Source organism: Calcarisporiella thermophila (genome assembly GCF_041956535.1).
Source record: "Calcarisporiella thermophila strain CBS 279.70 unplaced genomic scaffold VTP21scaffold_20, whole genome shotgun sequence".
NCBI lineage: Eukaryota > Fungi > Calcarisporiellomycota > Calcarisporiellomycetes > Calcarisporiellales > Calcarisporiellaceae > Calcarisporiella > Calcarisporiella thermophila.
Window position 1 is genome coordinate 190,273 of NW_027192210.1, and position 25,919 is coordinate 216,191.

General features: G+C 52.3%; 13 protein-coding genes across 13 annotated transcripts; 8 read left to right on the forward strand and 5 right to left on the reverse strand.

The window, feature by feature from the left end:
- Positions 1 to 446: 446 nt before the first annotated feature.
- Positions 447 to 1,178, forward strand: VTP21DRAFT_4848 (uncharacterized protein; the record flags this gene model as incomplete). The annotated part of the gene is made up of 3 exons (XM_069395304.1): positions 447 to 671; positions 756 to 1,079; positions 1,164 to 1,178. The coding sequence occupies 3 exons, from the start codon at positions 447 to 449 to the stop codon at positions 1,176 to 1,178; spliced, it is 564 nt and encodes a 187-aa protein (XP_069248464.1).
- Positions 1,179 to 1,415: 237 nt separating this feature from the next.
- VTP21DRAFT_4849 (uncharacterized protein) lies at positions 1,416 to 2,758 on the reverse strand (the record flags this gene model as incomplete). Its single annotated transcript, XM_069395305.1, has 3 exons — positions 1,416 to 1,479; positions 1,555 to 2,580; positions 2,640 to 2,758. 3 exons carry the CDS (start codon positions 2,756 to 2,758, stop codon positions 1,416 to 1,418), a joined length of 1,209 nt encoding a protein of 402 aa, XP_069248465.1.
- Positions 2,759 to 2,826: 68 nt separating this feature from the next.
- Positions 2,827 to 3,369, reverse strand: VTP21DRAFT_4850 (uncharacterized protein; the record flags this gene model as incomplete). The annotated part of the gene is made up of 3 exons (XM_069395307.1): positions 2,827 to 3,043; positions 3,103 to 3,262; positions 3,345 to 3,369. The coding sequence occupies 3 exons, from the start codon at positions 3,367 to 3,369 to the stop codon at positions 2,827 to 2,829; spliced, it is 402 nt and encodes a 133-aa protein (XP_069248466.1).
- A 1,476-nt stretch (positions 3,370 to 4,845) lies between these two features.
- On the forward strand, positions 4,846 to 5,553 carry VTP21DRAFT_4851 (uncharacterized protein; the record flags this gene model as incomplete). The annotated part of the gene is made up of 1 exon (XM_069395308.1): positions 4,846 to 5,553. One exon carries the CDS (start codon positions 4,846 to 4,848, stop codon positions 5,551 to 5,553), a length of 708 nt encoding a protein of 235 aa, XP_069248467.1.
- Positions 5,554 to 6,643: 1,090 nt separating this feature from the next.
- Positions 6,644 to 9,736, forward strand: VTP21DRAFT_4852 (uncharacterized protein; the record flags this gene model as incomplete). Its single annotated transcript, XM_069395309.1, has 4 exons — positions 6,644 to 6,914; positions 7,004 to 7,186; positions 7,277 to 8,850; positions 8,921 to 9,736. 4 exons carry the CDS (start codon positions 6,644 to 6,646, stop codon positions 9,734 to 9,736), a joined length of 2,844 nt encoding a protein of 947 aa, XP_069248468.1.
- Positions 9,737 to 10,281: 545 nt separating this feature from the next.
- On the forward strand, positions 10,282 to 11,797 carry VTP21DRAFT_4853 (40S ribosomal protein RACK1; the record flags this gene model as incomplete). The annotated part of the gene is made up of 5 exons (XM_069395310.1): positions 10,282 to 10,318; positions 10,422 to 10,431; positions 10,554 to 10,615; positions 10,697 to 11,112; positions 11,369 to 11,797. 5 exons carry the CDS (start codon positions 10,282 to 10,284, stop codon positions 11,795 to 11,797), a joined length of 954 nt encoding a protein of 317 aa, XP_069248469.1.
- A 366-nt stretch (positions 11,798 to 12,163) lies between these two features.
- On the forward strand, positions 12,164 to 13,007 carry VTP21DRAFT_4854 (uncharacterized protein; the record flags this gene model as incomplete). Its single annotated transcript, XM_069395311.1, has 6 exons — positions 12,164 to 12,184; positions 12,254 to 12,323; positions 12,391 to 12,478; positions 12,545 to 12,648; positions 12,719 to 12,821; positions 12,902 to 13,007. The coding sequence occupies 6 exons, from the start codon at positions 12,164 to 12,166 to the stop codon at positions 13,005 to 13,007; spliced, it is 492 nt and encodes a 163-aa protein (XP_069248470.1).
- A 631-nt stretch (positions 13,008 to 13,638) lies between these two features.
- On the forward strand, positions 13,639 to 14,639 carry VTP21DRAFT_4855 (uncharacterized protein; the record flags this gene model as incomplete). Its single annotated transcript, XM_069395312.1, has 6 exons — positions 13,639 to 13,665; positions 13,735 to 13,819; positions 13,889 to 13,963; positions 14,023 to 14,097; positions 14,166 to 14,243; positions 14,335 to 14,639. The coding sequence occupies 6 exons, from the start codon at positions 13,639 to 13,641 to the stop codon at positions 14,637 to 14,639; spliced, it is 645 nt and encodes a 214-aa protein (XP_069248471.1).
- A 282-nt stretch (positions 14,640 to 14,921) lies between these two features.
- On the reverse strand, positions 14,922 to 16,845 carry VTP21DRAFT_4856 (uncharacterized protein; the record flags this gene model as incomplete). The annotated part of the gene is made up of 5 exons (XM_069395313.1): positions 14,922 to 15,852; positions 15,970 to 16,112; positions 16,177 to 16,229; positions 16,302 to 16,534; positions 16,724 to 16,845. 5 exons carry the CDS (start codon positions 16,843 to 16,845, stop codon positions 14,922 to 14,924), a joined length of 1,482 nt encoding a protein of 493 aa, XP_069248472.1.
- A 550-nt stretch (positions 16,846 to 17,395) lies between these two features.
- VTP21DRAFT_4857 (uncharacterized protein) lies at positions 17,396 to 18,054 on the reverse strand (the record flags this gene model as incomplete). Its single annotated transcript, XM_069395314.1, has 2 exons — positions 17,396 to 17,929; positions 17,998 to 18,054. 2 exons carry the CDS (start codon positions 18,052 to 18,054, stop codon positions 17,396 to 17,398), a joined length of 591 nt encoding a protein of 196 aa, XP_069248473.1.
- Positions 18,055 to 18,136: 82 nt separating this feature from the next.
- VTP21DRAFT_4858 (uncharacterized protein) lies at positions 18,137 to 18,856 on the forward strand (the record flags this gene model as incomplete). Its single annotated transcript, XM_069395315.1, has 1 exon — positions 18,137 to 18,856. The coding sequence occupies one exon, from the start codon at positions 18,137 to 18,139 to the stop codon at positions 18,854 to 18,856; it is 720 nt and encodes a 239-aa protein (XP_069248474.1).
- Positions 18,857 to 19,079: 223 nt separating this feature from the next.
- Positions 19,080 to 22,718, forward strand: VTP21DRAFT_4859 (uncharacterized protein; the record flags this gene model as incomplete). The annotated part of the gene is made up of 2 exons (XM_069395316.1): positions 19,080 to 20,388; positions 20,476 to 22,718. The coding sequence occupies 2 exons, from the start codon at positions 19,080 to 19,082 to the stop codon at positions 22,716 to 22,718; spliced, it is 3,552 nt and encodes a 1,183-aa protein (XP_069248475.1).
- Positions 22,719 to 23,229: 511 nt separating this feature from the next.
- Positions 23,230 to 25,360, reverse strand: VTP21DRAFT_4860 (uncharacterized protein; the record flags this gene model as incomplete). Its single annotated transcript, XM_069395318.1, has 7 exons — positions 23,230 to 23,834; positions 23,908 to 23,980; positions 24,071 to 24,439; positions 24,525 to 24,623; positions 24,699 to 25,041; positions 25,137 to 25,218; positions 25,321 to 25,360. The coding sequence occupies 7 exons, from the start codon at positions 25,358 to 25,360 to the stop codon at positions 23,230 to 23,232; spliced, it is 1,611 nt and encodes a 536-aa protein (XP_069248476.1).
- Between the last annotated feature and the right edge of the window lie 559 nt (positions 25,361 to 25,919).

Consider the following 25,919-nt stretch of genomic DNA (forward strand, 5'->3'; position numbering starts at 1 on the left):
CGACTCCACCTCAAGAGTGATGGTCTTGCCGGTAAGTGTCTTCACGAAAATCTGCATGATCACGTAAAAATTCGTTAAATGGGTAAGAACAAGAAAAAGTGTACTAAGGGAGGACAGCTGAGACGGAAACCTTTAAATATCCGCCAACCGCGTGATGAATCACGGAAATGATGCAGCCATTGGTTGAGGGCAGTCTTGGAGGGGGGGGGGTGCTAGAGAATTCTGGTGCCTTCCTAGTAGAGCAGGTCCACCCCTTCCCCATTGACTTGCTCTTCATCCAACCTAGTCGGGTGCGCTAAACCAAAAGAAAATTCAAAGGGTGTAAGTATCCATCCATCGGCGGGAAGATGCGTGCGTTCGCCATGGGTTGACGTAGAGGAGGAGGATGAGGAGAGGAAGAGATCGTTTTCATCTAATTGACTTGCTGCTCTCCTTCGTTAGACATCATGTCATCAACGGAAATCCAGAAAGCTGAAGATAAGAAGATCGAGGAGATCACAGAGGATGTCGCGTCCGATGAGGATCTGCCCGAGCTTGAGGAGGGCAACATCACTGGAGATTTGAGCAAGGTGCTCAGTCGCGGTGAGAAAAAGGCGCGTAAATTGTTGAGCAAGCTTGGATTAAAACAAATTGACGGCATCACACGCGTGACCTTCCGCCGCTCCAAGAATGTAAGTGGAGATGCGCTCTGCGATTTCTGGCCTCATCTGGCCTATCGTAACATTGATTTTTTTTTAACACCTTTATTGCAACAGCTCCTCTTTGTCGTCTCCAAGCCCGATGTCTTCAAGTCGCAAAACAGCGAGACCTACATCGTGTTTGGTGAGGCTAAAGTTGAGGATCTCAACGCGCAACTTGCTAGTGCCCAGCAGCTTGCCAATCTCAAACAAGCTGAGCAGGCCGAGCAGCAGCCTACTGAGGAGGCGGCTGTGCAAGAAGAGGAGGAAGCAGAGGAGGTGGATGAAACCGGTGTTGAATCGACCGACATTGAGCTGGTCCAAAAACAGGCCAACTGCTCTCGCGCCAAGGCCGTCAAGGCTCTCAAGAAGAACAACAATGATGTCGTGAACGCCATTATGGTAAGTCTCCTCCATCTCTTTTTTTTCCTCACTTTTATTATACGGGTGAAAATTAATCTTGTTTTCTTTTGCTTGATTCATTAGGAACTTACCATGTAAAACAGTTTTCAATGCAAGATATTGGTATTTGACTTTTTTTTTTCTCTCTCTTCTCTTTATCATTCTCTTTTTCTTCGCCCTCTTTTTTTTTTTTCTCCAGCGGTTGTCTATATTTTCGGGGGGATTATAGTGTTTCTTTTTTTTTCCATGGTTGTGATTAATGTTTAATAACAGATGAAAAAGATAATACAACTGGATATAATAACTATCACGAATCAGTGATTTAGTGAGGGACCCCTAAAGGATGCCTAGTGATATTAGAACCCATAGTACGGTGCTTACCACGCGGAGAAGCATATTTCTATTCGGGGAAAGGAGAGAAAAGGATTAGCCATCGAGCCCGAGGGAGCGAAGGGAGGGTGAAAAGGAGGCTCACCGAATGAACTGGTTTTTAGCGTGGTTCATTTCTGTGGATTGCAGGGACCCCTTCACATTGTCCATACCCCGCTTGAACATGGTTGCTTCACACTTGACTAGGGCGGCCCTCCAGTCGTCCGCACACAGGGCCTCGGCGAGATCCGCCGCGTCGAAAAAGGCGGTGTTGGCGCCCATGCCTCGATGGGTCGTCATAGCATGCAGGGCGTCCCCCATGAGGGTGACGCGGCCGGAGGGCTCCAACGGATTCACTTGGGTATATTTCATGCACCGAATTGGGCGCGGGCCGTAAATCTCCCTATCGTTCGCGAGAAGCTGATCGAAGATGTAGCAGAGCTCCGGGTTCCCGCCAAACACCTCCTTTCCTCGCTGCGCAATCCGGGCCTGGATCGCGGCCCGGTCGGCGCCGGAGTCGTCCAGCGGGATGGAGTCGTCTCGGGGATAGCTAAAGGCGAACAGGGTGATGGGCTCTCCGTCATGATCGAGGCCCGACCCCAGAAGCAGCGAGTACCTCTGGCTACTGACCACCCTGACCATGTTGCTCTGTTCTTGGATAAGGCTGGAAACGATGGGGCAGTGCTCCTTCGGCAGGGCGGGAATAAAGCTCCCCACCGACACGAATCCCGTGTCCATCATCTCCAGGCTGGGGCACCGCTGGGCCCGCACGCGCGATCGCAAGCCATCGGCGCCCACCAGGAAGTCGGCGCGTGCGCTTGTCCCGTCCTCAAACCAAAGGGTCACGCCATCCTTATCCTCGTCGTAGCGCGTGAACTGCTTGCCCCACTGCACGTTCACCCCCTTGGTGAGTTCGTCCCGGAGCAGAAAACGGCTCACAAGGGCGGTCGCGGCATGCTTGCTGGGCATAGGCAGGGTGCAAATGTGCTTGAGGTTGGCGTCCTTGAAAACGAAGCCGTCCATGATACGGCTCTGGGCCTGGAAGAAGGGGGTGAGATGCGGGGCCTTTCGGAGCCGAGGGAGGGAAACGCCGATGAACCAGCCCTGATGGCGAGCTCCGGTCCCCTCATCCCTGAGGTCCAATGCATGTCAGGGTCGGTTTTCTCGAATGCGAGCGGAATGGTTGCTTACCTCTCATAGATCGTGACTTCTTTGCCAGAATCGCGAAGACACTGGGCCAGATAGAGGCCGCCCAGCCCCCCGCCGACAATAGCGATTTTTTGGAGTGGCTTTTCTTGTGGATGGGCCATTGCCTAGAGGAAGAGTAGGGAGAGTGCGAGCTATATTGAGGTATGTGACTTGCGCGGCCGATCCCTTTTTATCCTGCATGCCCAGCACCGCTGTGGCTCGCCAAGATTGGAGCCCAGTTTCGGATAAACCATATGAGACCCGATGGGGAAATTGCCTGACGGAGTTTGAAACGGGCTTGGCCGGATTCCCGGATTGATTGCTGGAGTCGCGGGCCGATCGACCAGCGCTCGCGCTCAAGGGCGAAAAAGCGCCTCCACTGTCGCTCAGCGATCAGCTCATCCACGCTAAAGGTGCGTGCGTCCTACCGTGTGTGCGAGAGAGAGCACATATCCATTGTCAAGACGTGCTCATCATCGGGTGAATGGCACCGCCATTCCTCTTATGGGCATATTTCTTGGACAACTTCCATATTGCCGAGAACCGGACAGCTTTGGCAGAAACGCTGCCCAGCACAGCCGCCACAAGTCCTGGCTCACTCTCCTCTCTCGCGCAATAGGTTGTGCCTAGTTTGCGGTGGAAAGTCTACATTAAGCTTGACTTGCTTAAAGTTAGAGCTCGTGACGCACCAAAGCCATTGTGACCCACCACCCTCTACTGTGTGGTGGAGCATGGCCTCCTGTCACCACATGCTTGTCGTCAACTCACTATCCTGCACCGAAGCTCTGAAACTTCCTCACGGCCAATCCCCCTCGATTCAACCTGATCCTTGCGGATTCATTTGAGATTGTGCTCATCCTATTTTAAGGTTTGTACTCTCCCACCTAGGTCGTCCTATTCACACAGAAGGAATCATGCTAAGAAGAGGGCGATGAGATGTCTAATGCAGCCATATCTCAAGCCTGCTTGTGATTTTTAATGAATCGACTAACTGGAGGTAGCTGCGGTCAATTGAGAGTTTGGCCAAAGTGGCTGTCAATTTCGCTTAGTTAGAGGAGCGTGATCCTGATTCTATTTTGCTTGTTAAAGATTTAGTATGGTGGACACGGAGAGATTTCGAATGCTTATGGTTGAGAGTCCGCTAAACAGCCCGTTTCCGATCATTCCTTTTGTTTAAAAGGATTATTTTTCTTATGATTTTGATACTGTCTGGAAAGAGAGAGATCCTCGGTTTATCCTTCGCTCTGCGATTTAACCTTATCCGCTCGCATTTCCTATACACACTCAATTGCCCTGTGCCTCCGAATCTTGGGGATGGATCGTTTCTCTCTATCGGAATTTATTACTTGAATGCATTGAGAAACTCGTCTATTTTTTATTTTCCTCACACGTCGACGGGCTCAATAGAAATGAGACTTGGATTCCTCTTTCATCGAGCTAACTGATTCACCGGCAAATCCCAACGCCGCCTCCTTATGATGTAATTGAAAGAGGGTAAGAATTAGACGGTTAAGAAAAATGATTCGAACCCAACCTCGGTTTCCCAATTTCGATTGGAAAACAGGACCCACTCATAAGATAGTCCAGGTTCAATAGGGATTGGTCCATGATTTTCCGTTTGCATTCGACGCAGTACCCGGAACTCTGCCCATTTTCATGTGTGCGGCTCTTTATCAAAGGGAGGAAGAGGGCGTCCTTCTGCAGGACGGATTCATCTATCTCGAGGCACACATGATGTCCTTTATTGCAATATCGAGCCAAGCAGAGAGCCAAAATAGAATCAAAACCTGGATTTGGAGATCGCTGCTATGATCTCTGAGATTTTAAATTCACCGAGAGAAAAACCCAAGTAAGCCTCCAGCGCAAATCCTCTGGAGGAAATTTTTTTTTGCGCAGAGATCCTGCCCATCGTTATAAACTCGGTTATTTTTTTCGTGGAGCTCCTTGACCTCTTCGCCTGTTTTCTTGACGATTAGAGAGCCGGCTCCTGCGTCTTCCTTGGGCAGTGTGTGTTCAAGGAGAAATAAACCGGCGGCCGTTTTCCTATAGGTATAACTGCACTGCCTGGCTGGGAAATCTTCCGACCCCGTATAAAAGAGCGACCCGCCTCCCCCCTCCCTCCCCACTCCTGTCCGCATATCGCACCCATCTTTTACTATCTATCTATTTATACCTTTATATCTATCCATTTACAAAACCAGATAACACTATGAAGCTCTTAAGCTCCACCCTTGTCCTGGTTCTGATCTCAGCCGCGGCCGCGCTGCCCATCAAGCGCGGGATCCTCGACGGCGCCCTCAATAACCTCGATTTGCTCGATCACATATCCATCGCCAACACCAACATCAATTCCGAGATTTCGGACGTGGAGAATCGCAATGCCAACACCGATGCCGACGGGGATTGCGACAACAGTGTGATCACCAAGCGCAAAGTCGCCAAGCTTCCTTGGTGGCGGCGTGGACTCCTCGATGGTGCCCTCAATAACCTCGACTTAATCAGCCATATTTCCATTGCCAACACCAACGTTGACTCGGACGAGTTCACGGCCGAAAACAGAAACGCCAACACCAAGGCAAGTGGCAAATGCGACAACTCGATCGTGCAAGGCTCAGGGCACCACCACCACCACGACAAGCGTGCCAATGACCGAAAGGAGAAAGCCTCCGCCCCCCCAAGTCTAGACCGCCGAGGGATCCTCGACGGGTCACTCAATAATGCGGACATCATCGACCACATTTCGCTCCTCAACTCCAACGTCAATTCCGATAGTTCCACCGCAGAAAACAGAAACGCCAACACAGTAGCGAAGGGCGACTGCGACAACTCGATCTTCCAAGGGGGCAGGCATCGCTGGCACAAGCGGCACAAATTCTGCAGGCGAGCAAAGGCCAGCGGGACGCCCGCCCAGGAGTGAACGTACCCTCGCCCTGGTCGATTCGAGCGTCGAGCATGGAACTCCGCGAGAGGTCTAGGACCGGAAGAGTAGATGCCGGGGGACAAATGGGGATCATAGTGCAACAAAATGATGCATCATTTTTAGACTTAGCTTGATGTTTACTTTTCTTTATACTAGTCTTTTAGAAAGGATATTAGAAGACCGAGCCTTCTCTTGTACCCTCAGGAGAATTGGGCTTTAATTTCTGGCCTATTTTCACATTATGATGTGCTTCTCTCGAGTTTCACTTATATTACCAATAAATCCGCAGCACTTCCTATTTCTCTATCTTTTTTTCTGAAAGAGGGAGGAGGGCGATTCGATCTTTTCCACGATGCCCCAAAAAAGAAAACCAGGAAGAAAGTCACAATTAATGCAGTATCCTCACTATTGGACCGATGGGATCTCCTTCGGGATCAAAGCAGAGAACCCGTTTGTGCAGCATTTGCAGCTAGGGGGGGCAAATCCTTCTAACAAAGAGCTTCGAGGGAGGAGAGAAAGCCCTTGTTTTTCTCTTCAAGGCCTTTCCCAACAGTAGCTCTTCCTGGCGTGCGCTGACTGGGTCTGTCAGAGATTGGGTGTCGAGGACTAAGAAAATTTTCATAAATTGGGAAAAGTTATCTAAGCTTTCTTAGATTTGTTTGTCCTTTGGTGTCGGCTGAAACTGTCCCCTCTGCAAGTTAATTTCTCCATCTCTAATCGCGCTGCATTCTCAGCTAAGGAGTGGTACAGGTCCTCGGTTACCGACTGAATAAAAAAAATATTTTCTGTGACCAAGCAGAGAGGAATTTCCTTCACAGCTCCCTGCCAAACCGCAACATAAAATAATTTTCTTTTTTTTTTTTCTACTTTGACTTAACCGGCCGAATAAAAGTGGATACTCTATAGGGCGAGCTGCTCCTCTCGATGTATAATAATTTATTTCTAGACGAGATTAGACTTACACTAGGTAAATGGTCTTGTTGACAACCCCGATCCCCCTCCTTTTTTGAATCGATGAATAGCTAACCCCTCCTCCCGTAATCTCTGGCCTACATTCTATATAATAGATATCCCTTACAGACCATAAATGAAATCGCAGTATAAATCCAAATCCACTCCGAGACGAAAAAGAGCCCACCTGACGGCCGCTGAAAGACGGGAGAAGCTCTCGACCCGGAATTCGACCACATCTGCAAGCGAGGATGAGGAAGACGAAGACGAAGATAATCATCGCGGCAGAAATACAAAGAATGGAAGGGGCCGGGCGAGAAAAAGAGAAGAGGAGGACGGAGTATATTGCAAATGTCGGAGAGGATACGATGGAAAAGAATTTATGATCGGTTGCGATGGATGTCAAGGTACGGGTCATGCTTACCGATATATTTAGAGCACATACAGGATCCTAACTCTCTTCTACCACTCATTCCTGGATTTTCCGGGGCTTTAGAGTGGTTTCATGGCCGTTGTATTGGCATGACTCCGAGCGAGGCCAAGCTCAACCAGCACTACTTCTGTGATAAATGCCGAGAGGGTATGAAGAGCGACAGAAGCATAGGGCGAGAAAAACTAAAAGGCAAGAAAATCGCAGCCCCGAAGAAGAAGATGGAGAAGAAATCGCGCAGTGTCAAGAGTAAGCACGGCCTACTGCCAGATGAAAATATTTTTTTATTCTACTTTTTGCTTATCATCAATCAATCTGGCTCTAATTTCTCCCTCCTAGGTGTACCGCCGACAGTTCCGATAAAGAAAACCAAATACCCCTCCTCTACATCTCTCCTCGTAAATCCTGTCGGTGCCGAAGAGATCGACGATGACATATGCCCGGTTTGCGAATTCGAGTGTACTTGTCAGAATCAGCAAAAGCAGGCACCTAACTCCCATGAGTTGCCCCCGATGGGCAAGTGGTCCAGCCAGCCTTCCGCCACCGTGCTCGCGGGAGGGCAAGCGATGCTGGATTACTTACCGGAAGATGGGGAGGATAGGGTGGACTCGGATGCGTCGACAATAACAGACATAGATGAGGCTGATCGAATACCAAATCGCAACCACGCAAAGAGCAAAGGCCGAAGAAGATATGTGTGGGTGGCCGCAGACGGTGACAAGCTCATCGTGGAGCTCAAAAAAGGCCATGATATAGTCGTTCTCGATGGGCCGCTTCATTTCAGATCGACAAACAGGCCGAGGGGGGCTGGCAAAGGTAAAGGCAAAAGCAATGTGGGGCGACGACGGTCAGCAACGGTCCTTTCATCAGGCTCGGAGGTGTCTATTGGGTTAGAGGGAGAAACATTAAGTGCAAGCGAAGAGGACGATGTCGGCGACGATGTGGATATGGTGCTGGAGGAAGAAAGATATTTGATTGGGCAATTTGAGGCTGAAGCATCGAGTGATAACTCTGATATTGATGATGATGATGATGAAGAGGAGGACGAGGAGGAAGAGGAAGAGGATGAGAATTGGGATGAGGACGAAGAGGAGGACGACGAGGAGGATGCGGGCAAAGCGAGCGACGACGAAGGCGCTCGTGACTATGTATTGACTCGAATAGAGAGTGAAAAGCTTGTGATCGAGACACAAATAGAAATCGGAGAAGAGGAAGAGGAGGAAGGGGACGAGGGTTATAGACGATTAGCGAGGTGGAGCGATTCGGACTGGGGCAGTGAGGAGGAATTAGAGGAGTCTTGGTTTGTAGACACAATAGAATCGAGTCGAAGCGATGCAGATACCGAGTATGACCGGGATGGAGAGGACGACGAGGACGGGGATGAGAGTGAAAATGAGCACGGACCCGAGGATGGCCACTTTCGCGATGTCGAGTTTGCCGGCGCGGGCGCTTCACTCCTGGATTTATCTCCCGAAGCCATTGTTGCACTGCAAGCCATGCCCTCCGAATATGGTCTGGATATGGATACCTCAGCTGATGGCCCAGCTCAAAAAGACGATCGCATCTTGCGGATGTTTGGGGAGCAGTTCGCGGCCCTGGGCTCAACTCCAACTTCGCCTTCTCTGCTGCCGCTATCTCAGCCCACACCGGTACAGGATAGAATGGACGCAAGACATGCCCGAGATTTAGTATCGGCTTTGGTGCGTGCCAGCACTTCACAAGTGGCTGCGGGCAGCTCTGGGAAACGGGGGAGGGAGGTTTTAGCCTCCGCTGGTGACTCATCTCTGCCCGTTGGATCACGGCAAATTCTCCCACGGTTCACCCCATCCTCTCCCGAGATGAATAAGGCCGTGATCGAGGGGTCCTCGGGAGCAAGAGTGGCGGGCAGCGAGAAGAAAAGATTGAGCGTAGAGGTGAGAGCGCTATTTTCCCTAACCCCGTTTTCAGACCCTAATTCTGATCTATTGTATCGTCTTCCCGTAGTATTTCATGGGCGGTGCCAAGCGAAAACGCAGTTCGCTCAGTCTTCCTGCCTCGTTTGCCAGTGCTGAACTCGGGGCCTCCTATGCCGCGGCCCCAGCAGGATCCACGGAACCCAATGAACGCGAGCCGTCTCCGGTTCCGATCGACGAGATTGTGGACACTGAGCAGCTCGATCTGACGCCGTCGCGCTCCCCCTCCTCTGAACCCACTAGCCCCGCAAACCAACGACTCCTCAAAAACCTTTCGCGGTGGGAGCGCATTCCCATCGGTGCCTTCCGCCGCTCCCGACGCCTGTCTTCGGCCCCCTTTATCCCCATCACCAAGGCGCTGAAGTCCTCGGCAGTGAATACAACGCTCTTAGGGAGCGAAAATTACCGACGTCATCCACACCACTACCAGCATTTTCACATTCATCACTATCACCACTACCACTTCTCCTCTTCGCGGAATTTCCATTACACAAACACCACCGCCACTTCCACTGCCTCCGCACAGAACACTACCAAAGACGACTTGGAGCTTGTCTTGGCGGACGAGGTTAGCAAGCCCCCCTCCTCTGCCTGCTCGACGCCGTTGCACTCGCCTCTCTTCTCGGGAATGATTGTGGGGCGCGGATGCCCTCCCTTCAGTCTAGATGGGGACGACTTGATCGACGACGAGCTGGCGCTAGACCCATTTACCGGGTTGGAAGAGGTAAATACGGGCGGAGGAATTCGCCGGAGGGCGAGTGTAAGGGGGGAAAAGCGGAAAAAGGGAAAGAAGAAGAGGTTAGGAAGAAGAACAAAAGGGGTGATGTGGAATGTGGGCCTGAATTGACTCTTCGCTTTCTGAGTTTACACATTAATTTTACCTACAGATTTGCAGATACATATATATTATTTATTATTTTATTTTTATTTGGACGAAAAAAAAACTTTTTTTTTTCCTCTGACAGTATATATATACTTTCCAAATGCTTGCCAGTTTCTTTTTTTTTTGCTTTTCTTCTTGATTTATACTTTTTTACATGAAATCAAAATACACATAATTAATCCTATAGCACCCTGCGTAGCGTTGGTTTAGAAACGGACCAGGGTGGTGAGAGGCCCACACCATTGCGCCAATGCCCGCACTCGACCAAAACCAGCTAACCGCACTCCATTGGAGACCACGAAACAAAGCATTGATTTCTTCACTCTCTCCTCGAAAATCGCCTCTTTCCAATTACAAATAAATGAAAAATTGTCATAATTAGGAATAAAATTCTGATTCGGATCAAATGAAAAGGCACCAGAAAAAAAAATAAGCTGCCAGTTACCAAAGTCGCTTCCCCCCTTCTTTAATCAACCTTGGTTGAGTGTGGTGTTCAATACGTATAGATCATGGCCGAAACCCTGCAGCTTCGCGGCACCCTCAAAGGTAATGTATCGATGGATGGATGGATGGATGGATGGCAAGGTGGATGGCCGTGTGTTTCATGTTATTAATGCGTCGTCTCCATTTGCTTTTTATTGGACATTAGGTCACTCTGGGTAAGCATAGGATAGACATCCCTCTAGATTGAGGAGGCTACTCTATTTTTCTAGGCTTCCTTCCAGGCCTCGCCAGAGCGCGTATGACTGACTTGGCTGCTTCTCTATTTTTCTTCCACTAGTTGGGTTACTTCCCTCGCCACCTCGTCCGAAGCCCCTGACATGCTCCTGTCCGGCTCTCGCGGTACCTTGCTCTTTTTCATAAGTCGGATGCATGGATTTGCATTTCTCACGCTCTTCTTCCGTTTTCATCCCCATTTTCTAGACAAGACCTTGATTGTGTGGCACCTTACTCGCGATGAGTACAACTACGGTGTGCCCCGCAAGTCTCTGCACGGCCACAATCACTTCGTTCAGGATGTCGTCATCTCCTCCGATGGTCAGTTTGCGCTCTCCGCCTCCTGGGACAAGACCCTGCGTCTCTGGGACCTCAACACCGGCGCCACCACCCGCCGCTTTGTTGGGCACACCGGCGATGTGTTGAGCGTGTCCTTCAGCGCAGATAACCGACAGATTGTGTCGTCTTCGCGTGACAAGACCGTGAAGCTGTGGAACACCCTGGGCGAGTGCAAATACAACATTACCGAGAACGGACACAGCGAGTGGGTCTCGTGCGTGCGCTTCTCACCCAACCCCAAGAACCCTGTCATCGTTTCCAGCGGATGGGACAAGCTTGTCAAGGTAAGCAGGCGTCGATCGTGGTGGTGGGGGGAGACGTGGGAGAGAGGGGGAGGGAAAATGATGTTTTCTCTATATTTGCTACTTCGGAGGTTCTCGCAGACCTATGAGATAGACAAACCACATTTTATCTGATCCCTTCCTCGCTCTCATCCCTTCAAATTCTCCCTTTCCTCCCCCCCCCCCACCCTTTCCAACCCACCTTTAATCCAGCTCCCTCCAGATCGATGCTCACCCCTGCTGGCCTTTGCTTTTCTAGGTTTGGGATCTCACCAAGTGCAAGCTCCGCACAAATCACATCGGTCACACCGGCTACGTCAACACGGTGACCGTCTCGCCCGATGGCTCCCTCTGCGCCTCCGGTGGCAAGGATGGCATCACCATGCTCTGGGACCTCAACGAGAGCAAGCACTTGTACTCGCTCGATGCCGGAGACGAGATCAACGCTCTCGTCTTCTCGCCGAACCGCTACTGGCTGTGCGCGGCCACCGCATCGTGCATTCGCATTTGGGATCTGGAGAGCAAGTCGGTGGTGGATGAGCTGCGGCCCGAGTTCTTGGAGGCGAAGAGCTCGCGGAACAAGAGCGGCGACCCGCAATGCGTGTCGCTCGCCTGGTCCGCCGACGGAACCACGCTGTTCGCAGGCTATACCGATAACCTAATTCGTGTATGGGCTGTCGTTGCTTAAATTTGTGCTCTATAATTGTTTCTTCGTGTGTCTCTTTTCCTACATTTTTTTTTTCTCCCCCATATTTTAAAATATATTATCCCCCTCCCAAAAAAATAAGATTCTTTACATACATAGACATGTGCGGGATGGGATGAAACGTCTCAAGGGGGTTAGGGCTGTGAGATGAAGAAAGGAAGCAAGCAGAACAGTGCACTGGTTGCTATAAAGCTAGCAGAGCATTCTCCGGTTCTCGAGGAAAGGGCCAATATCCTCTTTACAGTACCTATTTACTTTGTGACTTGATATTGCAAAGGCGAGGCGAATTTTTTTGAGTTCTATCTCGAAACCAAACTTTGGATCATCCAGAAGAGAGATTGGAGCACCATGAATATCAGGCAGGCCACCGTAAGCATGTTTAGATCCTCTCCCCTTTCAGTGGTTCTTGGTTTAATCGGCTGAATTCTCTTGATGTAGCTGGACGATCTGCTTGCGATGCAGAACTGCAACCTGCTGAATCTTCCCGAAAACTATCAAATGAAATATTGTATATATCCTGTTGCTTATCTGTCGCCCACTTCTCTTTCCACTTATACACTTGTGACTCTATCCAGATTTCTACCATGCCCTCTCCTGGCCCCAGCTCTCTTACGTCGCCGAGGACCATAAAGGCCGGATCGTGGGCTATGTGCTCGCAAAAATGTAACCGATGATGGATGCTTACTTTTTCGGTGTGCATTTTCATTCACACCCCCTCGATCTATCTAGGGAAGAAGACGCAAGCGATGTCCCTCATGGTCACATTACCTCTCTCTCCGTGATGCGCACCTACCGAAGACTCGGGATCGCAAACAAATTAATGACCCAATCCCGTTAGTATTATGGTGTTTCTGTTATGGGTAATTGTCGATGGACCACTGATGCTTTTGCACAATGCCATAGAGAGGGCCATGGTTGAGGTATTTAATGCCAAGTATGTATCGTTACATGTGAGGAAGAGCAACCGCGCCGCATTCCATCTCTACAAAGACACATTAGGGTTCAGGTAGAGTTCTGTTTCTCTCTTGTGAAGGAATTGTGGTTGAGTGGCAATACTTATTTTTTTTTTGGGGGGGGGGATAATAGCATACACGATATTGAGAAGAAATACTATGCGGATGGAGAGGACGCCTATGCAATGCGTAAGGATTTAGGAGAGTTATCTTTGGAGGGTTTATCATTGAATGAATAAACGGAATATTGGTTGAGTTTCTATCTCTCGTAAATTGGATCTATTTATTCCGGCTCTCTTTTCACTACACTCGCCCCTTGTTCCTTTGGATAAACAAATACGACTGGAAAAAGGGGTGAAGCGTTCCGATAGTGGAGCTAGAGACATAGTTGGTTATTCCAGTTACTTTACTTGTGGGGTTTTCAGATGGAATAAGAAATTCACTATAACTGCAAAGTTTCAGTTGTGTAAAAAAAAAAAATGCAAAAGCAGCCTAATGGCTATCGCTTGGATTAAGTATAAATGTATATTTATTGGTAAGGGTGAGGAACTGTATATCGCCAATTAATTCTTTGATTAATCCGTTGGAATCTTTGAAACCTTTTTAGACAATTCTGGAAATAGGGATGCACACTATTGTATTATGTCGAAAATGGAGGCATGTGGCTATTACATGAAGTCATTTTTTTTGCTTCCAACACTGGTGTGCATGGTCAATCTTATCGCCCCTTCGTCCTATATTGAAAATGTATAGTTTGGCTCAAGGCTCCACACTTCCATTTTGTTTTTGCTCGAAATCATCGTGACTGCTATATCATAGAATATCAAGGCAGCAGCTTTGAGGTTCCTTGGTTCATAGCGTGCAAGCGATATGCGCCAAAACGAGAACACGGTCCTGGTGAGGAGCTGTCTCCTTCCAGTGGACACCATACTTGAGAAGTCTGACCTACTTTCTCGCCTTAAATAGATAGGCACTAAGAACATTCTTGTGCCGTACAAGCCAGAGCACGTCCCAGTGTACCATGAATGGATGAAGGATCCTTTCTTGCAAGGTAAAGATCCTCTTTTGCCAAAACATCCCCTCCCATCTCACCCTAGTGCCGTTTTGTTCGGACGCTTAGAAATGACCGCTTCAGAGCCATTAACACTGGAGCAAGAGTTTGACATGCAGCGGTCGTGGCATTTGGACACCAATAGTATGTATGGCACATCCATGCTTCCATCTCCAGCTAACCGAGAGTCTCTCCAATTGCAGAATGCACATTTATTGTCCTGGCAAGAGATGGATTGGGGGATGGCGACGCCTTCTCTACCGTAAAGCAACGAGCAAGTTGGTGCACTTTTGACGGCGTGGGGGGGAGAGAAAGTGTGCGCTAAAGAATTTCTGTTCTTTCATAGAAATGCTCGGGGATGTGAATCTGTTCTTCAATGACGAGGAGGACATGTCTACTGCTGAGATTGAGATAATGATTGCTGGTAAGTCCAGTGTCTCCTTCTCCCCCTCCCCCTCTTTTTTTGAATCGCATATCCGTGGTGGTTGACGACTCTTCTATTAACCACTGTTCAGAGCCAGAATACCGGAGAAACGGGCACGGCCGCGAAGCTCTCCTCCTCATGATGGCCTATGCATACCACGTTCTCCATGTTCGGCGTTTCCAGGCGAAAGTATCGGCTCAAAACGAAGCGTCCATCTCCCTGTTTAAAAAGCTGGGATACAAACAGATTGCCTATGTGAAGGTGTTTGATGAGGTCACACTGGAGATGGCAGAAACGAACGAGTCCGCCGGGGAGGAGGAAGGACGTTTAAAGAGATTATTAGAGGGAGTGTGGGGCAGCACAAAGCAAGACGTGTACGAGCCAATAGAAGGATAGAATAAACAAGATCTTGTCATATTCATTTACCCTAGATGGCAGATAAGATGACATTCGAACGCATGGCCAAAGGCCATTTGTACAGTATTGGAGTGGTAATACAAAAGAGAAATCTACTAAATTCTCTGCAAGTTGGAGAGAGAGGGTAGCACCACAACACGAACAAAGGATGGGGGTTAGAAAAAAATAAAAACTAAAGTCCCTGACTCCTAAAATTTATTTAGCAGTACCCAACATTTAAATAGGCCAACACTTCTCCCGCACATACGCCTACCCACCACCCTACTCATCTCCATTCAATTCCTGTTCACCCCGCACGTATACCAGCACGGCCTTAGCCGCCGTGCACCTGTCCTGATACTTTTCCAAGCAGCTCTCCAGCATCTCCAGCCCCTCCCGCCTAACCCTCACCGCCTCCTCCAGCTTGGCGGCCCGGCCACCCTCCTTCTTGTCCATCACGGCAAAAAAGATCTTCCACCCGGCAACCAGCTCGGTGAAGGCATCGTACTGATCATCCAAGGCCGCGACATGATGCCACGCCATGGCCGCCACCGTGAGCGAGGCCACGGCCAACCCTAGGAGCGCGTAAGGGCGCCACCACCACCACCAGATGATGAAGCCAAGCACCAGGTAGAGGAGGGGGAGGAGGGCGAGGCCCGTGAAGATCTTGTCCTGGGCCCGCACTTCCTCGTAGATTTCGCGCTGCTCGGCCCGCTTCGCCAGAATGTAGACCGGCAGGTGCACCAGCAGGGCGTGGGCAAACAGCGGGAACTGGGCCAGTGACTTCAGGGCCTGCAGCCCGGTTTGGCGACTCACACGCTTGGCCTCCAGCCCCGTGCGCTGCGCCTTGTACAGGTGGTCATCTCGAATCCGAAGCTGCATCAAGATGTTTCGATATCTTAGCAGCAGCTTTTGGAGCTCGGCCACCTCGGGCGCATTGGGCGCCATCTCGACGAAGAAGTCGATCAAACTCTGCGTCAGTGGGATGAAGTCCTCCGGCGGCACCAGCAGATAGTGGGTGTCGAACGCATGGGGGGAGGAGAAGAGCAGCTGACGCGAAATGTCGGCCGCGTGCCATGCATCCCAGTTCGGGGCATTGATTCCGATCCGACGCACCGCAGCATACACGTCGGCGGTCAGCCGTTTCACGGTAGGGCGTGGATCCTTGAAGAAGTCCTCCACGTAGGAATCAATTTTAATTGGCTTTCCGTACCTAAGAAGAGGGCGAGAAAAAAAAAAAGAGGCAGGGGGGGGGGGGCGGAACAAGGGTAAAAGAATCAGCTCTTAGTTCTGTTGTATAGAAACACGGAGAGGATGCGTGAATAGTTACGTAATGATCACCACCGAGCGATACTTGCTCTTTTGTGGATAAGTGATACACACTGGGACGATGACGGCGGGCTTGTATTGGTAGGAGGAGGTGATGTCTTGGGGAGTATTTTCCTTGAGGTATTTAATGTATTCCAGGGCAGCCTAACGAAACGCGAAAGCAACATCAGCATAACACAGAAGAGACAGAAGGTGAAATGATAGCAACCCATGAGATTCCGTCCTTGAACTCTAACATACTTGGTAGGGTTGACGAGGTCCCTGAAGCGGTGGAAGAAGCATTAACACGCTCGCCCGCATTACCCCCTCCCCCAAAAGTGCTTCATGCTTTACCTTCTGGAAACACGCACACCATCTCTCCGAGCGCCAAGACCTCAAAGGTCGATCGGAATAGCAGCTGATTGTTCTTAGTGGTGCGGTCCACGGGCACTACCCCGCCATTTCTAATAATGCCACCGAGAATCTTGTTTCTGAAGAGGGAGTCTTTGGCCCACATGTGTACCTTGCGCCCATGTGGGAGGGTGCAAGCAATCACAGCCGGATCTACAATCATGTTGGAATGGGTGCTACAAGCCAGGATCATGTAAGGAATCAGAATATCAAACACGGATGAGAAGGCCTAAGGGAAGGACCCACCTTGCTCTGGGGCGAAGAAAAAGTGATGGCAAAGCAATTAGATAATTAAAGCAGGGTTAGCAAGCATTCCGCACTGCCTTCAACAATGTATTAAAAAAACGATGGGAGAATCAATTTACAAGAGGGCAGGCTGATCGACCGGGATGTTTTCCTCGCCAATGACATACACATCGCGGAAGAACGACCACAAGCTTGCACGCGACAAGCCCGTCACTATGTCATAGCACACGCCAAATGGCATTGTTCAACAGCGGTAGTTCAGGGATTATTCTGAGATCTTGAGGGAGAGGGGGGGGCTGTCGCCTGACGGTTCTCGTCGATACCGAGAGCTCATTTACAATTTGCTCGCGTGACTGTTGGGTTTAGGAAGGTGGTGCTTCCTATACTGAGAATTCCCCAAATTGATTAAGACAGGGTTGTGCATGCTGATTGGCCCTGAGACCACCATTTCAAACGAAACCAGAAACAGCGCATTCTGCCTGCTTGGCCCAACATTGCCCCCCAAAATTGCCCCCCGCGGAGGCTTATTTTGCTTATTAAGGGGCTTTGCAGCAGACGCATAGCCGCTGGCGGAGATGGGGTCAGAGACGATGGTATTGAAGGAATGGGAGAGGTCTTTAGAGGGAGAGAAGTAGAACTGACATAAATAGGGGGGGAGGGGGGCATTAGAGAAGAGTAAGCACAAAGACCGTGCGGAGTGGAAGAAAGACAATACATTGAACCGCAACGGGGGGTAAGACTACATATCTTCTAGTATAGACAAGTATAGACTGAGATAGAGACAGATAGCATTAGGATATATGGACGCCATTGACGATCAGCTCGTCGTAGGAGGTCAGCTCCAGCACTCCCCCCGCCTCCTGAAGCGCGGTATGTCGATTGGGGAGGGTTTCGTGCCGAATGTCGACGAAATCCTCCTCCTCTCCCTCCACGATAGGCGGGGGAAAGGAAAAGTAAGAGTGCACCGGAGCCGGTGGAGACTGCGGAGGAAACGAGGCCGAGATCCGAGAGCGAGCGCGTGGGTTAGGGGGAAGCCGCACGGCATGGCGAGCGCCTGTGCCCAAGGCCGCGTTCGAAGCAGAGGGAATTGGAACAGGCAGGGTTGGAGAGGGTGTCAGTTCAACAGGAGCGCTTACGAGCGTGGACGATATTGACGGGAGCGGCGGGGGAGGGGGAACGATGGCTGGAGCGTCGGAACGATGCATGGGGGCTTGTGTGGGGAGCGGGGGCTGCGAGGGCTGCGAGGGCTGGGCAGGCTGCGTGGCAGCAGGAGGGTTCGGGGGAACACGGGAGAGACGAAGGCGGGAGGACACCTGCGAAAGAAGCTATAGAGCATGAGGTGCACGGTCAATAAGGACAACGGAGGGGGCGTAGGGGGGGAAGAGGCACGAACCTGGCGTCCTTCAGAGCAGAACGTCGCAGACCCGCAGTTGGACAAGTCCCAGTTCATGACTTGAGAAGAGCGAGCAAGAGAGAGAGAAGCAGGCTTGTTCTCTTCTTCTTCTTCTTCTTCTTCTTGGGCGCGGCGTCAGATGCTGCGCGAGACCATCCGTAGCCAAAGAGCCGGCGGTCGAAACTCGTGCCTGGGAGGAGGGCGGGTCGGGCCAAGCAACAGGCTGCAGGCCAGACGAGGATTTGGGGAACAAAAGGAGGCCAACACGACCGCCGGCTGTCAGATTCGAAAAGGTGCAGGTGGCCCTTCCCCACGCCTGCAAAAGGGAGAAGAGGAGGGCGAGAAAATCCAATTGCGGGCGGGCGCTGGGCCAAGGTCGAGTCACCGGACCCCCCACGCGCATTGTAAACGAGGGGCTCAGTGGCACGCGCCGTCATTTGCTCGCCTCCCCATTTGCTCCCTCCCGCGTCCCCCAATCGAAGGCGGCCCGCCGGGAGTTGGGAAGCGCGCATCAGACGAGTTTCAGAGGGGGCGGTGGACCGAAAAGGGCGTGTGGCCGAAATTCAAATCGATCATTCTCCTCGATCACACCAGCCTCGTGCCATTGGGGAGGGAGCGGCACGCGTTACACGGCCGTTCCGGAACGAGGCTAGCGCGTTGGGAATTTAGCCGTGGGGACGGGCTGCGGCCCCCAAAGCGGCAACCGCGCAAATTAAAAATAGCACAGGCCACTCGCCGGGATGCATACGAATTCCAGGGGAGGCGTTTCAGACGGCGCTTCAGACGGCGCATCGACACTAACCTTAAACATTGGCTCCACTCACCCGTTGAGTGGCCCCACTTGTCCGTGCAACCATGAAAAGAAAGTTTTTGCGCTACGCTCTCTTCGCCGTGCCTGCTCTGCACCTGCGCAACCTCATCCCATTCCTTATTGCCTCGTTCCCGCCCGCCCCTGCGCGCTGCTTCCCGCTGCTCTGTTGGCATTCGTTGATGCCGATCAATCCCTTGCATCGCGCCCTCCCAATCCAATACCCCATCCGGTCCCCTCATCGAGCCTCGAGCCTCGTTGTTTACCCCTAGAAATGTCGCAATCCATCGGCCACTGGCAGAACTCCTCCACCACCTCCATCAACTCCTCCTTCTCCATCTCCTCGCAATCCGCGAGAGCGCGCGGCGAATCCTCCCCGATCCTCAGCTGGGAGGACACCCTCACCATCCTGCTGCAGTATGGATCGCGGGCCTCGTCCTCAAGCAAGCCCGATCCCGGCCCATCCTCGGCAGCCACTAGCCGCTCCTCCTCCTCCTCCTCCACCTCCTCCGCCTCCTCCTCCACCTCTTCGACCACCACCGCCGACGACGCCTATTCATTGCCCGCGATCTCCCCTACCTCTCCCTCCCTTGACCTGGACTTCATGTCATCCAACGCGGAGGACATGCTGAAGACGATGAAGAAGAAAAAGGATTCCCCGGCCGGCTCCGCGCAGAAAACGGCTCCCTCCAAGAAGCAGGTGACTTCGGAGGAGATCCGAAAGCATGTCATGGAATCGCTTCGCATGTCCCATCCCGATCTCATTAGGTCTGCTGCAAGATCGGGAGCCGGCTCGGCCCCCATCCTCGGCTGGAACGAAACTCTCGGCGTGCTGTTGAAGTACGGAGGCGAGCGTGGATCGCTCGCTGGCGACGAGCATCGCTTCTCAAAGATACCCGCATCCTCAGTCTCTGCTGGCGCTTCAGCCAACACCCAGGGCCGCCCGAAAACCTCGGCGGGCTCGCCCTCGAGCCATCCCTCCCCCGCGGCGAGGGCTCCTCCTCTCCACAAGCCCGCAGAGAACGGGGGTCATCTGCCCGCGCCGGACAAGTCTTTTTCCCCCCCTCCCTCCTCCTCACCCGCTCCTGCCAACCGCCTCCCTAGACAATCCTCACTCCCCCCTCCCTCCCTCTCGTTCAACCCTGACACCGACGAGACCTCCGCATCGGTCTCGGAGCTACGCGCTCGCCTGGTCAACCTCTCCCAGTCCCTCTACTCCCCCGACACGTGGGTGCCCGCGCACCAGCACCCCGAACTAGCTCCGCACAACTTCAACGACTGGCTGAAGGAGAAGAGTAGCCTCAAGTCGTCCATGATGGCGGGAGACGTTTCCCAGCCGCTGAAGCGGAGAAAGAGCGCATTGTCACGAGAATATCGCCCGGAGGAGCAGTTCCGGCGGCCCAAGGCAAGAAACGAGCCGGGCGAGACGGCGGCGCGAAGGGAGGCGAGCGTGCCGGCTGGCGCCAGGTTCGAAGAAACCGCAAAGACATCGACCTACGACGTCGACAACCTCGAGACGGAGACACAGAAGATGACGGCGATTCTAAGGAGAAGTCTGAGCCTGACCCTGCCCACCGGGGATGGTGAGTGTGCCGTCTGCTTCCGACGCATTGCCTCCTTTCAACGCTAATGGTGGGGTCGCCTAACGTGTTTTCTTTTTGCTTCGATAGACGGCGAGTCGTTGGGCGAGGAACTCCCTCTGCTAGATCCGGATGCCAATCAGGCCTCTGAGAGGCAAGAGCTGATGTACACCCTAGTCGAGAAGTCACTGGGCCCTTTGCGCCACGACGATCCGCCGGCTAGGACGGACCCAGCGGCTCAACCAATACACACCCAGCCTCGGCCCTCCTCCCCGACACCCCCCCCTGCCCCAAGGCAGCACTCTCCGCCCGCAGCCAGTTCGGCCCCGCCCAGAACCTCGGCCCCCGCCTCCCCGCCCCGGCCCATCTCCCCAAGCCCCCCGGAGAAGACCCTGCCGACTCCACCGCCCCCGTCTACGACTTCCAAGATCCCCTTTCGCGACAGCGTGCCCTTCTTCGAGGACGTGTCCCCTCCCACCCCGATCGACCCAGCCTCAGAGCCCGCCTCCCAGGCCACAACGCAGTTCGGCGGCATCACCGGCGGGTCCGTGGGCAAAAATTTCCGCAAAATCATCAACGCCCTCTCCTTCCGCACCTCCACAAGCAGCAGCAATAAGCGCCGCGAGGCGGAGACGCAGCACGACCACTACCAGCGGTTTCCTTTGCAGGTCGAGCATGCGATCTACCAGCTCTCACATATCAAGCTGGCCAACCCGCGACGCCCGTTGTTGCATCAAGTGGTCATCTCGAATTTGATGTTCTGGTATTTGTCGCTGATGTATCGGCAGCAGAACGGAGAGGTGCCCCTAAGCGTGGCTGCCGTACTGAAGAACAACCCTCGGCTGAAAGAGAGCTTGGGCATCCCGAGCACGGCGGAGGGAGGTAGTGGGAATGGGGCCGAGGGGGAAAAGGGGCGAAAGTTTGTAAAGCGGATGACACTGCAGGAGCGGTCGGCCCCCGCCACGGACTACACCCATCCCCAGCGGGCCCATTCCCTCGGAGGCCCTTCCTCGTCCTCTCTCCCGACACCGCCCCCTTCCACCGTGGTGGCCTCGGTGGCCTCGCCTCCTCATCTCCCGAAAAAATCAGAGGCCGACATATACATGCAGTACCGCCAGCAGATCCGTGGCCAGTCCCTCCATGAGCAAGGCCGTCAGCAACAGCTAAAATACCAGCACCAGCACCAACAACAGCAACCGCATCAGCATCAGCAGCAACAGCAACAACAACACCACCACCACCACCACCACCACCAACACCAACAACAACAACAACAACCACTACAGCAGCAGCAACACCTCGCTGGTGCCACTGGAGTTGGGAGCGTAGGAAAGGTAGCTGAACCTGGAATGCCAGCTTCGCCTGGTGCCCGGGCGCTGGTGGAGAATCGACGCCATTCGACTTACGTTGCGCCTTCCACCCACTCTGCTACCTTGACACGCGGTGCACTACAGCCACGTGCTCCGCAAGCGCAACAGCCCTTGTACACGCCAGCCCCTTCTCCAAAGTCACGCCACTCCACCGCCTTTGTCCCCGCCTCCTTCCCATCGCCTTCCCAGCCTCTACTGCAAAAGAACCCCTCCACCAGGCCATTCCGCTCACCCAGCGACTCGCTTCCTCTCTCCCTACAACCCGCTCTTCGCGCCAACTCTCAGCCTAATCCCCTTGCATCATCCACACCACCCCCCGCGCAGCCCCTCCGAGCCAACTCTCATCCCGCACCTGCTCCCGCTGTCAGACCCCCCGCCAAGTCCCCCTTGTACTCGTCGGCTAGCCAGATGATGCAGCGAGGATCGGCGCTGGAGCGGATGTCCGAGACGGGGGGATCGGCCTCCTCGCAAACCAGACCCTCCCCCGCCCTCGGTTCATCCACGACGTTACTTGGCCAGCAGCCGCCTCCGTTCCAGGAGAATGCCAATGCTGCTGCCCCATCCCACGGCCAGCAGCTCATCAAAAGCAGACAGGTGCGACCGCCCTTCCTCCCGGTGCAGGACGCCTCTCAGTACTCGCCACGCCCACCCACCTCCGCCAAGCTCGCGGCTCGCCCCCCGGCCCTCTCCTCAACCCCGCCGGACGCTAGACTCCCGCTTCCGGGGTCGCCCGATTCCGAGAACAGTGCCCCCTTGCGTGACCGGGCCGACAAGCCCGAGGACGACGACGAGGTGTCGCTCTCTCGCTTCGTTCGCCGCAAACCGGTCCCCTCCCCGCAGCTGCCTTCGCCTCAGCTGCCGTCGCTCGAACTCGACATCTCCTCGGGCGGCGAGTTTGAGAAGGACTTTTTTGCCACGGTAGACCGCCGGTTCTCCGACGGGGTCTTTGTGGGGATCCGATAATGGTTGTTGTTTTTTTTCTTCTTTTCCTCTCGAAATCTACTGTTCGCACCTGTCTTCTAATATCCCGAAAAATATCTTAACCCGTCTCGCCATTTCTTTTTCTTTTTACTTTGATCTTGTGCTTGTTTCATTTCTATTTCCTCTTTCTCTTTCTATTTGTCTTAATAAATCATGTTTTCATTATACATCTACTTTTCTATCTATCTATTCTCATTCTTTCTATCTATCTATATATTCATATATGTATTGCCCATTTGCCGTTTGGCCCTCTTCTCCTTCTTCGATGAATAGAAAGAGCTCCTTCCGAACCAGTCCATTATCCAAAGATTTATATATATATATAAAGAGGGATATCCTCTTAAGCGAGAATAGAAATAGAAACAGAAATAAGGACAATAAAAATAAAAATAGAGGAACAGTGAAAAATGCACATTACAGTCTCTGCACGGTAAGCTAGGAAGAGGAGAGGAGGAGAGGGGAGAGAGAAGGGGAAGGGGAGGCGAGCAGGTTGCTAATAGCCCTGAGCATATCCGGACGGATACGTGGGCCCTCCTGCCTGGGGATGGCCGACATAGGGGGAGGCGGGGTAATCTCCGGCCACCGGCGGTTGCGGGTGATGCTCGGGCCCAGGTTGATTTTGGGGTGGAGCGGGAGCGGGAGGTGCATAATAGGTTCCCTGCTGCTGCGGTTGGGGCGGCTCATAGCCCTGCTCCGGCCGATAGGATTGTTGTTGCTGTGCGGGCGGTGAGCTTAGGTGCGAATAGGGTGGGGCATAGCCTGCACTAGGATCTTGTCGCGGGGCCGAGTGCTGTGGAGGGTACCCACCGACTGGGCCCGGGGGATAGCCTTCGCCATAGCCATGGGGCTGCTGGGGGGGATAGGGGGGGGGATACTGTGATTCAGGGGCCAGTGGGGCAAAGGGAACAGAGGGGGAGTAGGGCGCGGTGGAGGCAGGGGCTGAGGAGTAGCCTTGCGGCGGGTAGGAGCCGTAGTTTTGGGCGTGGTGGGCGTGGTGGGCGGGTGGTTGCCCGCTGTATCTGGAAATCGAGGCCTCCATGAGTTGGTCGTAAGTACCGCGTGCCTTGAGGAACTTATCGTTGAGAGAGATCAGCTCATCTACAAGCAATCGAAGAGTTTTGAGAACATTTCCCCTCCCACGATATAAAATCCAGCCGTGAGGCAAACTTACCCTTTCGCTGGCTATATTTTTCAATCAATTTTACTAGCTTCGGTCGGATGGTGAGCACACGGTTATAGAGTGTCTATGGAAGTTGTCCGCACAACGGGTTAGATATCTCTTTTCTCTTCAAAAAAAAAACATACAGCACTAAAAAAAAGAGAATACAAAATACCTGTAGCCGCTCGTTTTCCGAGAAATTATCCTTTTGGGGATCCACGGAAGAGAGCATTTCAACCAGGTCCTCGATGTTCTTCGACTCCGATAACACCTGTGACTCCATCTCCGCCTCGCGCACCAAGTCTTCCGGTGTCGGGTCCTGCAGGAACTCTACGTAGTTTACGGGGAAAATGCCAATACGTCCCTGAAGTTGGCCTTTCCACCAGTCGCGGTAGTGGCTCTCGAGCACGCGGATCACGTCACCCTTCTGAAACCCAAGCTCGCCCTGCTCCGTAGGAACAAAGTCATAGAGGGCGCGGACTCGAGAGACCTTTTGTGGTTGCTCGGGCTCCTTGGGCTTATCCGGCATTTTGTGCTGTTGAGGCTAGAGACATCCAATGTTAGTCGCAAAAAAAAAAAGCTGGAGGGGGACGAGAAGGGCCAGTCTGTAAGTGAATATAGTAAAGTACCTGATAGCCGTGCCTAGAGCTGTGTTTCTCACTCTCCGAGAGAGAGAGGGCCAATGCAAGCTGCAGCTCCTCCTCCTCCTTCTGTCTATCCAATTCCGTCTTGAAAATGAAAGTGGTGAAAGAGTGGTTAGAAATGAACCCTCGCCATCTTGGCAGTTCTAGAAAATCCCCCACCTGTGTGTATTCCTTCTTGGGCTTCTGGGGAGATGGAAACACAAATCCTTGCTGACGCAAGCTCTGATAAGTCTCTTCCATGATGCCAAGCGATGGATCGGATCTGAACTCATGAGACCATTGCTGCACCAACTCCAGAATCCGTGTGCGCACGCGCTCATGATTGGCCTTGTCCTTGGCCAGCTTGACAAGGAGAGATGTAAATGCGCGCGAGGCGACCTCTCGGTGCAACTCTACTCCACAATTTTTGACTAGTGCCTCCGTTAGAGTGAGTGTGTAGAGCTGAACATTGGCATTGGCCATTTGGAGGCGCTTTTGCACCACAGCAATGCAATCACGCGCACTTGATTAGAAGTGAAAGAGAGGGGATCGGTGCATTAATAACGGAAAATCCATCAAAGCTCTTCTCTCGCACAATTTATCTATATCTATACTTACTCATTAGCATTGTGTACTTTATCGCAGACTTCGAGGATCAGCTGCCAATTTTCGCTGGTCAGATTTTCTGATGTTGCGCTAGCTATATTTCGAATTCGAGAAAAAGGAAAAGAAAAAGAGGTTGTGACACGATTAGCAATCCCCAGAATGGAATAGCATTAAGATGCAAATGCTCTTTCAGTACCGATTGGCTCTTCAAATGTATTGGTTGTCGATCGGAACATGATGTTAGAAAGGGGGAGGGATGAATGCGAGATGGATCGATGAAAAGCGGATGCAAGCTCTTCGTTTCTTGGCCACAGGGTTTTTGGAAGAACACAGGTGAGAAAAACGCAAGCCATCGGTGGCTTGGACTTCTCGCCAGCTCTGAAATCAGAGTTTTGTGGCTTGGGAATGCAGGGGTGAATATTGAAGTATTACACTACGAGTTGTAGTCTACAACTGATCCCGAAACTGGCTATAGGCCATACCGACATGAAGTGGGGGATTCGGCGAGAAGGGTAAATGGCTGAAAATGTAGTCGGGTTTTTGAGAGGTTTTATCGAATCATCCGTCCGCTTCCTCAAAGACAGCACGAAATTGCAATTAATTCTCCATCGAATTTTAGCCAGCCAATTTTCTTATTGTTGGCCAGGGTGGGGGTCACCTGGACCTGTGGTTTGCATCGGTTGCGGGCCAAAGGTCCTTCAATTAATAAAAAACAGGAGCACTCTGTAATGAAGATCCTTACCCGTTGGAATCGTGGGTGTGATTGGTAATCCGGTTCCTCCTCTTAAATATAAT